The sequence below is a fragment of the Zalophus californianus genome, chromosome 1 (assembly GCF_009762305.2).
Source record: "Zalophus californianus isolate mZalCal1 chromosome 1, mZalCal1.pri.v2, whole genome shotgun sequence".
Classification (NCBI taxonomy): Eukaryota; Metazoa; Chordata; class Mammalia; order Carnivora; family Otariidae; genus Zalophus; species Zalophus californianus.
In genome coordinates, this window is record NC_045595.1 from 142530023 (window position 1) to 142544724 (window position 14702).

At 42.3% G+C, this 14702-nt stretch overlaps 1 protein-coding gene across 4 annotated transcripts in view; it reads right to left on the reverse strand.

The window, feature by feature from the left end:
- MB21D2 (Mab-21 domain containing 2) overlaps window positions 1–14702 on the reverse strand; it is a 115768-nt gene that overhangs the window by 83599 nt on the left and 17467 nt on the right. The window contains exon 1 of one of the 4 annotated variants that reach the window (XM_027587746.2): window positions 2577–2696. The exons of the other annotated variants lie outside the window; for them this stretch is intronic. Coding sequence (XP_027443547.1) covers window positions 2577–2640 — 64 coding nt within the window. The 5' untranslated portion in view covers window positions 2641–2696. Of the gene's footprint in view, window positions 1–2576; window positions 2697–14702 lie in introns of those variants that run through there. 4 annotated transcript variants of the gene reach the window in all.

A 14702-nucleotide genomic window follows, 5' to 3' on the forward strand; every position in this document is an offset into this window, starting at 1 on the left:
TTCTCTGTTCTTATTTCCCCATCTTAGCGGGAAAGGGGCAAGCCAGAAAGAGCGCTAAGGCTCCTTACAGCTCCATCTTTTATGGTTCTAAGACAAATGTCAGCCATGCCCCCCCACACACTATTTTTTGAAAGGAAGAATTAAACTGGCAAACACCCCCAATACCCTAAATAAATGTATATATATTGGCTGTAAGGAAACTGTACTGACAGCCATGAAATTTGATCCATCGGTTACCAAAAACCCTTCTGGGAAAAAGCAGCCTCTCTGGCAGGTCCTTGCTGTTCCAGAAGTTGCCTAAATTTATGTCACAAACTGGTCTAACCAGTTAAAAGCACATCTATACCTGGGGAGACAGAGGACTCTGGAGAGATCTGGCAGGATAGGCTATAGGGAGCCCTTCACATCAGAAAGCAAAAGTCTTGATTCTGTGAAATTTTATCACTAGAAAGGTATAAATGCCACATGAACAAAAAGAAGTGGCATGGATATTTCCTCTTATCCCAAAATGTCCTGGCTCTGGTTGTCATTCTCAGAGATATTTGCATTTTATCCTAGTCTTGTAAGCACTGAGACCCCAAAAAAAGATGATTCCCATTGCTTCCCCCACAATAAAACTGATTCCTGAAAAGAACTCCCTGCCTCCCTTTTAGGATGTGAATGGAACAGCCTCTGAGCCCCACGAGAACAAGGACCATATGACTCATTCAGTTATAGACCTCGCAGTGCCTACGTACTACTTGCACAAAACGGATAGTCAATAATTATTAAACAAAAGAAGAAATGAAGGAATGCACACACTCCTTGGCTAAGCACAACCACAGTGGGGACATTAGAAAACACGATGCAGGGGCGCCTGGGTGACTCAGTCGTTAAGCGTCTGCCTTCGGCTCAGGTCATGATCCCAGGGTCTTGGGATCGAGCCCCACATCCGGCTCCCCGCTCCGCGGGAAGCCTGCTTCGCTTCTCCCTCTCCCACTCCCCCTGCTTGTGTTCCCTCTCTCACTGTGTCTCTCTCTGTCAAATAAATAAATAAAATCTTTAAAAAAAAAAAAAAAAACACGATGCAATGCTTGGAAATAAGGTAAAAGAAAGGCGGTATGTGCTTTCGATGCCATACTAGAGTATTACCGGACGGGTGCACTCAAGGATTATTTTATTCTCTAGGAACTGCACCTGTGTTTGATTTGCCTCAATATGGGTTCAGACTTTGTGAAGTTACAGGTGAACTTGCAGATTTTTTTTTTTATTCCCATTATAGAGCCGTATGACTTCTGATTGGTAGAAATGAGAGCCCCAAATGTTGTTGTTTTATTGCCCTGCAGGGTACTAACCAGTTTCCTATCTAACCTAGCAATCTCACCAAAACAAATTATGTAATATATGGTGATTAACATAACAATAAAAATTTTTTAAAAAAGGCTATCTAACCGGGCGCCTGGGTGGCTCAGTTGGTTAAGCGACTGCCTTCGGCTCGGGTCATGATCCCAGGGTCCTGGGATCGAGTCCCATATCAGGCTCCCTGCTCAGCAGGGAGTCTGCTTCTCCCTCTGACCCTCTTCCCTCTCATGCTCTCTATCTCTCATTCTCTCTCTCTCAAATAAATAAATAAAATCTTTAAAAAAAAAAAAAAAAAAAAAAAAAAAAAAAAAAAAAAAAGGCTATCTAACCTAGCAATCTTACTTCAACAGTCCTCAGTGCCTCTAACAACACAGTTCCTCAAAGGCTCTTTGAACCAGCTTTAACTTCCTGTTGGTTCCCTCATTCATGAGTTAAATATTTCTTTGACATGTACTCATTTACATTTGTATAAGAGTCATGTTTGTAACTTTAACAAAAATTATACATTCACAAGAGAAATACAGGAGAAAAGATCTAGTTTCTAGCCCAGCATGGAAGTAAAACATGTATGTCAACATTTATATTTTAGGTCAGAAAGAGTAGTAGAGGATATACATATAAAGAGACGCCAAAGTACAGGGAACTATAGAAGACTGCTTCTAGTTTAGTTCACAGCTAGGTTTGGTATTCATTGTCAATGATGTAAATTTTTAACCATTCCCTAAAAGGGTTCCAGGAAAGGAAGCAATCCATTAGAAGTTACTTAAAACACAGCACAGTAGTTCTATCTCTGCTACAGTTCAGGGGGGAGAGTCCGCAGACTGAAATCTCAGTCCTGGGGATGCTACTGTAATTCTAGGAAAGTCACTTCTCTGAAGGCCAGCTCCAGCTACGAGATTATATGATCATTAAATAGTTTCCAGACTTGAAAGAGTGAAATTCACCTCTATTGCAGGTACCTCCATTCTCCATTAGAGGCACATCTTTAAAGGAGACCCAGATAGGAAAGTTCCATTTGCTTAAAAAAAAAAAAAAGTCAGTTCTAGTAATTTCTCAGGCTTGGTCTGTTTACAGGGTTGTGTCTGGGCCTCTGGGACATCTTGTCACGGCAAAGGAGCTATCCATGACTCAAAACCACTTTGATTCACAGGGACAGTTTCACACACAGGAAAAGCCAGGCCCAAAGTCCTTGATATCGGAACATATCACATATATCAAATGAGACATCCCCTTACCTTTCAAAGTGGGTGTCTGGTGTCCATGCAATGATGTTAACACGGAATTGCACTGCATCTCCATAGTTGCTATTGTTTATATTTTAAACCAGTCATCACCCTAACGTCTCCACCTTTCAAACAGTCATTCTGTAATTTCGCACTCACCCTCTCTCCCTATTATAAACTATCTGTGACTGAAAATGAAAGTGAAAGACCACAGTTCTGGGAGGTCCAGGGAAGTAGAGGTACACGGGTATGTTTCAAAACCAGCGACTGTTCCGTCCTGACCAAAGTCAAACAAAAATTCTGAGGTTGCTTCAAGAATCTCTCTCAGCACGAGGATCTATGTGCACATTGCCCCCTTCCCGTGACTCTGAGGGAGACAGCACCCACCGTAGCTCCCTACACAGAAGAGGTGCTCAATAAGTATCTGATGAACACCTGAATGAGAGGACAAATCCATGAATCACTGAGAGAAAAGGACAGAGTATCGTTCCCACTCTTAAGAGAGCAGACCTGATACAAAATGATTTAGTGTTGTGCAAGAGCCAGGAAGCAATTCTTCCGCTACATCTGGCACGATTCAGGCCCTTAAAAGATAATTATATATGTTTCTGGAAGATTAGAGATATTTGAGAGTTGAGATAAGAGCAATAAATATGATTAAGGGGACAAAAATCGGTCTGTGAGGGAAATAAAATCACAGTAGCAAGGGTTACATTAGACTAGAGGCAGGCCTCCGGGCTGTCTTCAGGTACCGGATGTGACTACACTTGTAGGCTCCATTTAATTACTAACAATAAAACATCCGCAACTAAGGAATCTTGATGCTAGACAATCTGAAGAAACAGCACATTATTTAAGCTCTTGGCATGACATATTCCATCATTCCTGTCAATGGGGCTTAATTAACATGTCTGCTCCCCACCCCCAGCACATCTACCTTGGTATAAAAGCCCAATCTTCCCCGTTGCCGGAAGAACATCCCCAGTGAGTGGTTTCCGTTCTACACTCATGAATAAATATCAAATGTGTGCCCTTTATCATACCCTCCAGGCAGGATTATTATAATGAGACCACTGATCAGTGGGATCCACCTGCATAGCAGGAAAACCCGGATGTAAGGAAAAGGTCATTCAAAACCAACAGTCCTCCAAGAAGCCCCTTTCCCACTGATCTCTGAAACCACCGGCTGTCTCCCAGGACTCCAGAGTCCTGCTGTCTACAGATAGGACAGCGGCAAAGGGGAGTGAGGGCGAAGTGCAGGCTCTGTGGCCATAAGATGCTTTCGAGGCTACACAGCCACAGTGGAGCTGCTACTTTGCCACCTCAAATCTTCCTTCGAAGCAGCAGAGCTATACATCCCAATATAATAAACAATGGCTCTAGCCCACTGCTACAACGCCTCCATCCTTCACCAGAATCCACACAGATGAAACAGGCAGGGCGCAGAAGACGAGTTGAAATTTTGAACGACCCCATACACTTCCCAAGTGGCTTTTCCTAATTTTTGTTGACATCTTTACTACCACCAGGAACCCCACCAGTTAAATCATTTTCATAATTTTTGTACCCAGCATCAAATTTTTTTCAGCTTCAAATTTTTGTGATGAGCTGTGAGTATAAATAAAACATACTTAATAACATCTTTGAGCGCTTGAGTCTAAAAAATATTTGCACATAAACTGGCCAGCTTTTAAAATGTCTTTCTTTTGCCATTATTTCCGGACATACATAACAAATAATGCCACGAATACCCATCGGGCAGCTTTTGCAAATCTTGACCTTTCACCATACTTCCTTCAGATTTTCAGATGATAAAAAAAAAACTATAGATACAGTTATTCCATGTTACTCTGCTGTTCACTGAGGGAGGGGATTGCTATCCTGAAATGTGCAGGCATCATTGTGAAGCATGTTTTCATGCTTTTACCACATGTGTGTAATCATAAACAATTTTTAGTATTGTTTTTTGTTTAACATTAAATAAATGGTGTTATGTTGTACAAATCATTCTGCGACCTGCTTTTCTAAACTGTTTTTGAGAATTATCCACCCGGGAAATAAGACTCTAGGTTCATCCATTCTAATGGCTATATGGTATTCCAATTCAATTCAATTTTCATAAAAATCTTGTGCCTGAAAATAAGGAAAGAGTAAATATTTTGCCCAATTCTAAGGAGCAACGAGTGACTCAGATTTTGTTCTTCTTAATCAAAGTCTATGCTCTTTTTAACCGAAAAACGCTTGATTTCTGAAAACAGAATATTGGAAATTACAAAATCTTCATACAGAATCCTGGCTACCGGGTGGGAAAGAAAAAGCCCCACTCTCACCACTGTCTCTAGATTCTTCACTGAACAAACAAGGCCACCAACTTCACAGTGAGAAGATGAGGAACTGGATGCCTTGATTTCTTTAAGCTAAATAAACTACAGTGTGGGGAATTTGAACATTAATTGGGGACTGGATGCTGTTAAGAAATTAATATAACTTTTTTTGAGGTGTGATGGTACTGTGGTTATGTTAAGAAGGAAAAAGATAGAGCCTGGTGATGGGTATTAAAGAAGGCACGTATTGAATAGAGCACTGGGTGTTATACGCAAACAATGAATCATTGAACACTACGTCAAAAACTAATGATGTTATATATGGTGATTAACATAATAAAATAAAATTTTAAAAAAAGGAAAAAATATTTAATGTTTATAGAGTTTCAGTTTTGCAAGATGAAGAGTTCTCGAGCTTGACTGCACAAAAAATGTGAATGTACTTAACACCATTGAACTGTACACTTTAAAATGTTAAAACAGTTAAGTTTTATGTTATGTATATTTTACCATAAATTTTAAAAAGGGAAGAAGAAATATTTGGGGATAAATTATATGGCTGTGATTTGTTTTAAAATAATCCAGGGTGAGGTGGAGTGGAGTGAGGTTGAGAAAAAAATTAGTTGGGTTGATAGCCGTTAAAGGTAGGTGACAGGTAAACAGGGGTTCATTATACCAGCCTCCCTACTTCTATGTTATCTGAGGTGCTCCAAAATAAAAAGTCTTAAATGAAGGTTTAGCCCAACCAAAACACATTTCCTTTCATTAACAAGTTGTTTTACTTTTAAATAGAAACAAAAAAAGCAACATATTTTTCAAGTGCTAACAATTCTGAGACTTGCTTCACCTGCTGTGGTTCTAGAGTGAACAGTGCTTCTCAAACTTGAATGTACATACCATTTGCCTCCGGACCTGCCTCCGGACCTCGTTAAAATGCGTGTTCTGTTCAGCAGGCCTGGGGCAGGGCCTGAAATGCTGCATTTCTCACAAGCTCTCAGTGGGTCATGCATTGAGGAGCAAGGCAAAGGTGGACTTCCCCTGCAGCAAGCAGTAATTTGCAAGGGGAGAGGCCAGCTAGGCTTTCTTGATTTTGCTTCTCTGGGGACTAGAAGGGCACCAACACTGCCATGTTCTGGAGAGAGGTCTCCCCACCCCTGTGTACCCCAGCACCAGGCATCGCTGTTCATTCAGTGGTAACCACCAAAACAGAGGACGGTACAAAAACAGAAGAATCCCAGCAATCAGGTTGGTTTTTTTCAGGGCCAGCCCTGGACATCTAAACTCATTAAATAACAATGAAAGATTACTGCCCTGATAGATTTGTTCCTGAATCTTTAAGTAATGACTAAGCAACAAAACACACACACACACACACACACACACACACACACACACACACACACACACACACACACACACACACACCCAACCATATCTAGATGTCAAAGTTCAGAAGCCAAGGCAAGACTTGGGAATCATTAACAAACTGTTAAGAAGGTTAAGAACGCAAAATAATATCTTGGAAACTCTAGTAAATTCCATCTGATAAAGAAATAAAATCCATTTAAGCATGAACATTCCTAAACAACCATCAAATCTCTGAAGAACAACATCAACAACAAAATTTCTACTCATAACAAATCTTGTCCACAAAATACAATTAGTTCCTCTAATGTTTTATGGTCATTGGGTGAACGTGACCAAAGTCTTCCGTCCTCAGAGACTGCTCTATTATCTGTTAGACTAGGCGGATTATAATTGAGGATTCCCTCCTTCAGCCAGTATGATACATGATTAAGCCATTCCCGTATGATCATACATTTCCCATTTGTTGAGAGCTTGCTAAGTGCTAGGCAAGCACTAAGCAGTTTATATGAATTACTTCACTTAAAATGCTTTGTCTTCACTCATTGTCTTTTGAAATCTAATTATAAAAGCTTCTAAATCCCTCCCCTCTTTGCAAATATGTTTCCTAAAGTATTAATTCTTGCTTCACTCAGCAAGGAGTGATATAAAGGAGAAGGCACTAAGTAAGCCCTCTGCCCTGTGAACTTCAGGTCCAAGCTCCCCAAAGTCTAGAGGAACAGCTCAGACCATGCCTCTCCCTCATCGTTCACTCAGGCAGGACAGGGACCAGCTACAGGGAAGGGTACAGAAAAACCCACAGTCCCACCTTCCACAACGGGACTGTAGAGTCCAGTGGAAAAATTAACAGCAGAAAAATTAAAATATAATTTATTTATCTGCTCAAACACACACACACACACACACACACACACACACACACACACACACACTCCAGAGTAGGCAGAATCCTGACAAAAGGATTAAGGAGGTCTTCACCAAGATGGTTCTCAGGCTGGGCCTTAAAATACTGGTGCGTAGAATACATGAAGAAGGAAAAATACAAATGAAGCCACGGAAGCATGTGAGAACCGACACCAGTGAGTAGCTTGGAATGCCTGGAATGCAGAGGCCTGGGCAGCTGGAGCTCCCTGGAGAAGAAAATTCAATGAATTGGCTATTCCATGCGGTTTCTTGGCTCTGAATCTCTCATTTCACACTTAATACCTAATTTTTACTTAACATGCGTTATTCTTTTTCAAAGTTTGTGCCTAGTCCCAGAAACATTTCATTGAGACAACACCCTGCAGGGAAACTACAAGACTCCTGCCCAGGCCAGGCCTGATCTGGCCCTACAGTGGATCACAGGATGATCAAACAAACAAACAAACAAAAAACATCTAAAAACAGTTTCTAGAGTCTTGTTCCAGGGTGGCTCAAGACCAAACCCAAACTGTTACCCCCAAAATGAAGAAACAAAAAACTATGCACCCAGACTACCAGAACTTCAAAAGTATTTTGTGGATTATTTGCAAAATGTACAACGTGACAGGGGCACCTGGGTGGCTCAGTCAGCTAAGCATCTGCCTTCGGCTCAGGTCATGATCCCAGAATCCTGGGATTAAGGCCCGCATTGGGCTCCTTGCTCAGAGGGGCGTCTGCTTCTCCCTCTCCCTCTCCCCCTCTCCCAGCTTGTTCTCTCTCTCAAGTGAATAAATAAAAATCTAAAAAAATAAAATGTACAACGTGACAGTAAAACATTATGCTAAAATTTTCACCCACACTAAGAAATCACTCTACCATTTGTAAGATTAAATACCGTCTAAAAACCGCCTCTAAAAAGACATCGGGTCCTGATCACCCACAGCCAGAGAGTCAGCACTCAGTTTCATAAAATAATAAAAATGCTGCTCAGTCAGTAAGAAACCCAAATAATCTAAAGTTTGACTTCAGAAATGTCTTTTCTGTGAAGGGTGGATTTTAAGAAGTAAGAAATGTCTAATGCGATTTCTGAAACTACAGCTTGTCAGAAAAACATTCCTTTTCACTTTTCTTTATTCCCAGAATACACAAAAACAAGAGCAACCTTTTCTTGACATCCTTTGATGCTTCTGGAAAAACAACTCCTTGGAATAAGTAAAGAATGTTCCTGCCTCCATCACCGAAGAGGTATGAGGATCAAACATACAAACGTAGCTCGGTTAATGGTAGAGTAATGTACACACGAGCACAAAGCCTCATCACTGTGTAGTTTATTTTCACAGATCACACTTGCCAGGGGAAATTCCCATCAGAAATAAAAGAACGAAGAATTTTCCTAGATTTGGGGAAATCGTGATTTGAGTGAACCTTGAAAATTCAAGACACTAGATAAACAAAGAGCTTGTACCTGTCCTTTAAAGAAAGCCTGGGTTTTAGAGGGTAGCAGGCTTAGCTTTTAATGCCTAATGGCCTGTCATGACAAAAGGTAAACCTGAGCTTCCTGCATGATGGTTTTCTGGGTACTGAAAAAGTCTAATGCAGTGTGTTTTGTTAAGCAATGATTAAAAAAAAGAAAAAAAAACTTTACCTATAAAGTTAACAGTTGGCATACCATGCCTCTTCCTGACTGCATGGGTACAAACTCATAAATTCGGACAGCCACGAAGCCAAGTGATTGTGTTATCTTGTAAAAACGTTTGGAACAAGTGAATTTCAGTAAAAATGATATATGGTGTGAGGATATGGCATGAAGTCATAACGGCCACCCTCACGTTACCCATGGCAGGTGGTTACTGATACAGGATGCATATACCTCTCGGAAGTCCCTAAATATCACGTCTAGGCAGAGCAGTGGAGAGAGCAGAAAGAATGGTGCTTTTAAAATATTAATAAAAATTCAAAGGTTGTCTTGAGTGGGGGAAAATGATGGCTGACATGCTCAAAGTTCTTGTATGTTTAGAGATAATTTTCGTCTTTTCTTAACACCTTATCTCAAAGAACAAGACCATCACTCAGTAGAAGATGAAACTAAAACCTTATTGGGCATACAAAACACATCATCTTTTAACTTGCCTGAAGTTCCTCTGGAAGCTTCCTGCTCAAATTAATTCGGTGTACCATTCTATCTCCAATAGGTAGGTAAGGTCCTGCCTTCCTAAACATGCTGTCTTAGCTCACTCCCTAAAAAAGACAACTCAATCTTGGCCATAATAAACACACATGTCCTGCCCCACCACACCCCCACACGGGGAAGGACCAGCACCAGCTCTAGACCCATAGCCACTGCTTTTCACCAGCCATTCCTGTCTCTCTGCCTTTCCATGACAATGAGGGAAGTCCATGACTTCCACTGCCTTTCCATGACAATGAGGGTCACTCTTTTTCTTGGGTACCAAGTCCATCTCAGGCATTCTGCTAAGAATGCTTTATACTTCATTTAAGCCTCACAAACTTCCAGTGAATGAGGGTCAAGAGAGTTAAGACTCATGCCAACAGTCAGATAGGAAAAGGCAACCCAGGGATTCAGACCAAGGGCTATCCAACTCCAGAGTCCTTGTTCTTTGCTCTTTCCACATCTCTACATAGCATTAGGAACGAGAAAGTGATGAGCCTGATGGACTAAGAAGGGCCCTTCTAGATCTGACCTGTTATTTCTAATAGTTTAATCTCTAGGTCCAGAATTCCATGCGTCTGAACTCACGTTGCCCCTGCCTAATCATTGGCCCGTAGCACGCTCCGGATGGAGAAAGGCCCAGGGATCCGAGCAACAGAGCAGGTCTGGCACTTGTATGAGTTTGCTTCTGTCCATCCAGCATCTCACACACAGCCTGAGGCTCTGTGGCCTCCTGTCACCTGCCGGCCAGCACACCTGCCGGCCCTCCAGTCCTTTCATCCAAGAACATAGGTTGTCCCCTAGTCCGTGTCCGGGAGAAAGTTTTAGAAAACTGTCTAAACTAAAAATTGCAAGCTAACATATGTTGACTCTTTGCTTGATGTTTTATGTACATTAGCTCAGTAAGGTCGCAAAAATCCCCAGATCTACCTGTTTATTTATTTATTCACTTATCCAGCATAAATATCGAGCACCTTCTCTATACCAAGCACCGTCCTGGGTGCTAGGAGATAACATTAGCTACATTTTGATATACCTACAAAAAAGGCTCAGAGAGGGTAAATGGTTTGTCGAGCAAGGTACAGAGAGGCAGAGAGCAAAGATTTAAATGTCTGTCATAAGCTTGAAATGATGATAAGATGGTAACACTCCCAAAACATCTCCAATAACTTATTGGCTTAATACTCAATAACATACAAAGTACTTTCCCATACATTATCTCATTTAACTCATCAAGTCTACGATGTGTTTTAAAGAAAATAGTTTCCTCATATTGCCAAATGCTGACTAGTCCAATAAAAGTAATTTTATCAAGAGTAGGTCTAAGTACATCTTTTAGCTTTTGATGAGTCATAAACCTTCAAGCAGAGGGATAGAGCCTTTCTTTCCTCCCTTAAATAATAGATTAAGTCTAATATGCCCATCTGCCCAAAAAGTATCATGAAAGCAAGTCAGCTTGCAAAGAGCAAATATTGTATTACCAAACTAAGACTATTTCTTAAGCCACCAACTTTAATTCAATTCAGCATACACTTCCTAAATTTCTTCTGTCTTACGTATACGCTCCCAGGTACCACAGTCCGATAGCTATGTGGGGGGTGGAGAAAGGAGACAGGGAGAAAAAAATGGAGGCCCTTCCCAGTCTAGAGGGAGTAGTTTGATGTTGGCAGGTGGATAAGCAAATCCCATACTGACACAGTCTTTCATAATCTAGATTTTTTTCCCATAGTCACATGAATTTTTAGACCTAACTCAATTTCGTATTTGTTTTTAAGACAACCAGGGCCAAGTGCGATAGGTCTACAGACCAAATTTAGGCTGCAGACAGATGACATATAACATCTGGATTAGGAGGGGAAGAGAAGCCTCCGTAAGAGGGAACATTTCCAGATCAGGAAGAGCAAGCAAACGGGAGATGTTGCAAATGGACTGTGAGGCAAGGAAGGATGAGAGGAGTTTCCCGCCTGCAGAACACTGTCCAGGGTCTCCTCCACGGGGAGTGTGCCGCCAGACGAGGTTCTGAATGGGCATTACTTAACGTGGTGCCTGGCACCGAGGATCCAGTCAATGCTTTTAAGCATGCTTTTATTCCCAGTAGTACAGAAATAGCTCAGATGGGCCTGCCACATTAGCTGTGTAACCTCTGACAAGCTCTTCACATCCCTGTGCCTCGCTTTCTTCACCTGTAAAATGTGCTGGCAGAGGCAGGCTGCAATAAATGTCAGCTGTTATTACTGTTACAGAGGTCGCGGAAGCCTTTCCAAAGCCAAATGTGACAGATGAGAAAAGCTTCCAAAGGTTGTAAACACAAGCCAAAAGTTTAGCGAAGTATTTTCAAACAGTTTAATCTGACTTTAGGCACATAACGTAACCCATTACACCTCAGAGAGTTTTGGGGGTACAGGTACTGTGTACGTGATAATGTGTCCAGCAACTATCACAATTATTAGCCCAAATATTAAGTATAAAATTTCAATTCACAAAACACACACGTAAGACCGCCCAGAAGCACAAGAGAAAGTGGAAGCCCCTTGTTGCTCACACTTTAGGAACCGTGCTAGCGGACACCCCCCAACGCTTGGCATTTGTCCACCCAACATCAGCTTCCAACGCGCTTTCACACCCAGCGGGCTGTCTGGTCCTCATGTCCACTGCGAGTTCACAGAGCTGTGCCCCCCCCCCCCCACTTAGAAACCGTGTCTCTGAATGCCTAACCCATACCCCCATGGAGCAGCCTCCCCACCTAATAGTAAGTAGCACATAAATGCAAGGGAGAAAGGCTTGGAAAAAATCTTAAAATCTTAAATTAGAAGGCTGCTGAATTCTTTTTAATTTTCAGTCCTTACTTATTAATATGGCCAGTACAGGAAGACTGAGGGCTAGTATTATGGCAAATGAAAAGCAGAAAGTAGCGCTATAATTACCCTAATGTTTCTAAGAGAGTTACACAATGGGCGTAGAATTATGTACAGAGCGGGGGAAATTGTATCAGACACCTCTGAACCTTTGAAATTGTACTACTCGGAACCTTGGCAAATGAGCAGAAAGTATTTAAAGAAGATAAAGATGAAGTCCGCATTTGGTGTGCTACTTAATTTGCACAAAGATATTTGTTCATCACCTTCAGTGTAAACTGCCTTCTTGGTGCCTTTCCACGCTGCAGTCACAGTGCATGGAGCCCACAGCTTCCAGCTTCTGTACCACTAATGCCATCAGGAACCAGGTCACCAACCCCTACCAGGGGCCACACTGCCCTGAAGTTCAGGAAGTCACCCTTCAGGGAGCCACAGGAGGCCATCCGGGCTTCCCCGTGAGTCCTGTGACCTGATGCCACAACTTCCTCAAATGAGAACAGAAACCGCTCTCCAAACATTCCCTGGAGAAATAACTGCCCCCAAGCCAACTACCCTGACCAACCTCCACCTAGCCCAGGAATTTCAAAAGTATTGCTATTTGATGCAAGTTTTTGGTATCAACGAGAGAGATGGTTCTACTTACGGAATCCTAAAATCATAGACTCTGGCAACGCAATTTCCTCGTTTATAGATGGGAAAGTGAGTGCTGGAGAGGGGAGAGTGACTTACTGAAGACAACACAGTAAGCAGGAGAGCAAGGTCTCAAATGCCTGTGAGATCACAGGACAACCCTCCATCTCCTGAAACACCTGGGAAGCATCCTTAGCAATTCCTAGCCTTGCTGAGGCAGGATCAGCGGCCTCTTCCTCAGGGCCCCGCGCAGGCTCTTCTGTCCCCGACTGGTTTTTGAATAGAGCCTGGTCTCCCCAGCTTTATGCCCAGCCCTCCACCTGGCTCCTGCTGAAGATAGGTACATCTCTCACCTCAGAGATCTCTACCTATCTGTAACAGCAGAGTGACAAACAGGTAATGGAAGCAACACACCCAAGAACATTTAAAAGCCACCAGAGCCTTACAAACTTGTTGCCCATGGCCCATAAAGTTCAGTCTCATTTCTTTTCTGAGGAAAAGCTTCTTACCAGAGCTTCTGCTTCCATCCCCAAAAGCTTCTATTCTTGAAACCAGAGATGAAGCTCCACCCCTCCATTCCTTAAGAAGCCATCTTCCCTGCCTTCCCCAGCACCCCACCCCTCCTTCTCCTGCCCTAAGCAACAGGGGTGAGCCTTTTGATAAGGGGTACAACTAGTTCACAGGGCAGCTGTCCCTCAAGGGAAAGACTGCCTTCCAGGTTTTTCTCACCCAATTACAACACAAAAAGGTAAGATTAATAAGAAAGAAAAACATTGGTAAGAAATCTCCTCTGTCTGAATCTCAGAGAACATTCAGCAGCTTTTCTCAGTCTCTCCAGGATCCTTTTTGGTATCCAACTCATCATCAACTCCAAGTTCACCAACACTCTCCACAAAACTAACCAGTCACCAATTCCTGGAGGCTGGGTGATGGGTAGGTGAGTGGGGGATCTGCTAGGACCTCTCTGCATGGCCCCCACTTCTCAAGAAACCTGGAGGAGCAGGAGTCTCTTCTTAATACCCTAACTTCGGGGCCAGGGCCCACCTCCTTCATTTCACCAGCAAGTGCCCAGCCTCAAGCACCACCCTAAATTCTCAGACGTATTAGTGCAATCTGCAACTCTGATGCAGATTCCTGAGTGTGCATGCTACATTCTCCCACACCTCGGAGCGTATACCCCAGTCAGCACCAAGTCAGGTCTCCCCTACATTATCTCCCTCTCCCTCTCTTCTGGGTGAAAATTAGTATGGGTTTCAAATTTAAAATCTCCACTTTATTTCAGTTACTTGAATCCAGGCAGCCCATCATTGTGGCATGGTGGTGGGGGGGGGGGGCCTCTGTTCCCCTCCTGGAAGCCCCGTGCACTGGCTTTACAGAGTGGCTGGAATGAGCATCCTGTTTGGCCAGTCCTACGCTTTTTTGAAATGTCTGGGAAACTATTAAAGGCAGAAAAAATTTCTTTTGGTTCCCTGGAAAATCTACTTTGGTTTATTTACAAAACTTTAAAAAAAAAAAAATGACTAAGAGTTCCATTCTACCTACTCAAGACAATGTGGAGCCCAAATGTTTGCACAAAGAATCACACTAGACCTCTATTCAGACAACTTTATGCTACTTCTCTTGTTCAGAGGCTGACCCACTAATCCTAGTTAAAGGAGGGGAAAAAAAGGATTTTCAGTGAAATAAATGGATGAGAAGGACAGTTTCATGTATAGGCACACATTTTATTGTGCTCCCCTTTATTGCACTTTGCACATATTTCTTTTTTTTTTTTTAACAAGTTGAAAGTTGGTGACAACCCTGCATCAAGCAAATCCATGGGCGCCATGTTTCCAACAGCATCGGCTCACTTTGTGTCTCTGTGTCACATTTTGGTAATTCTTGCAGTATT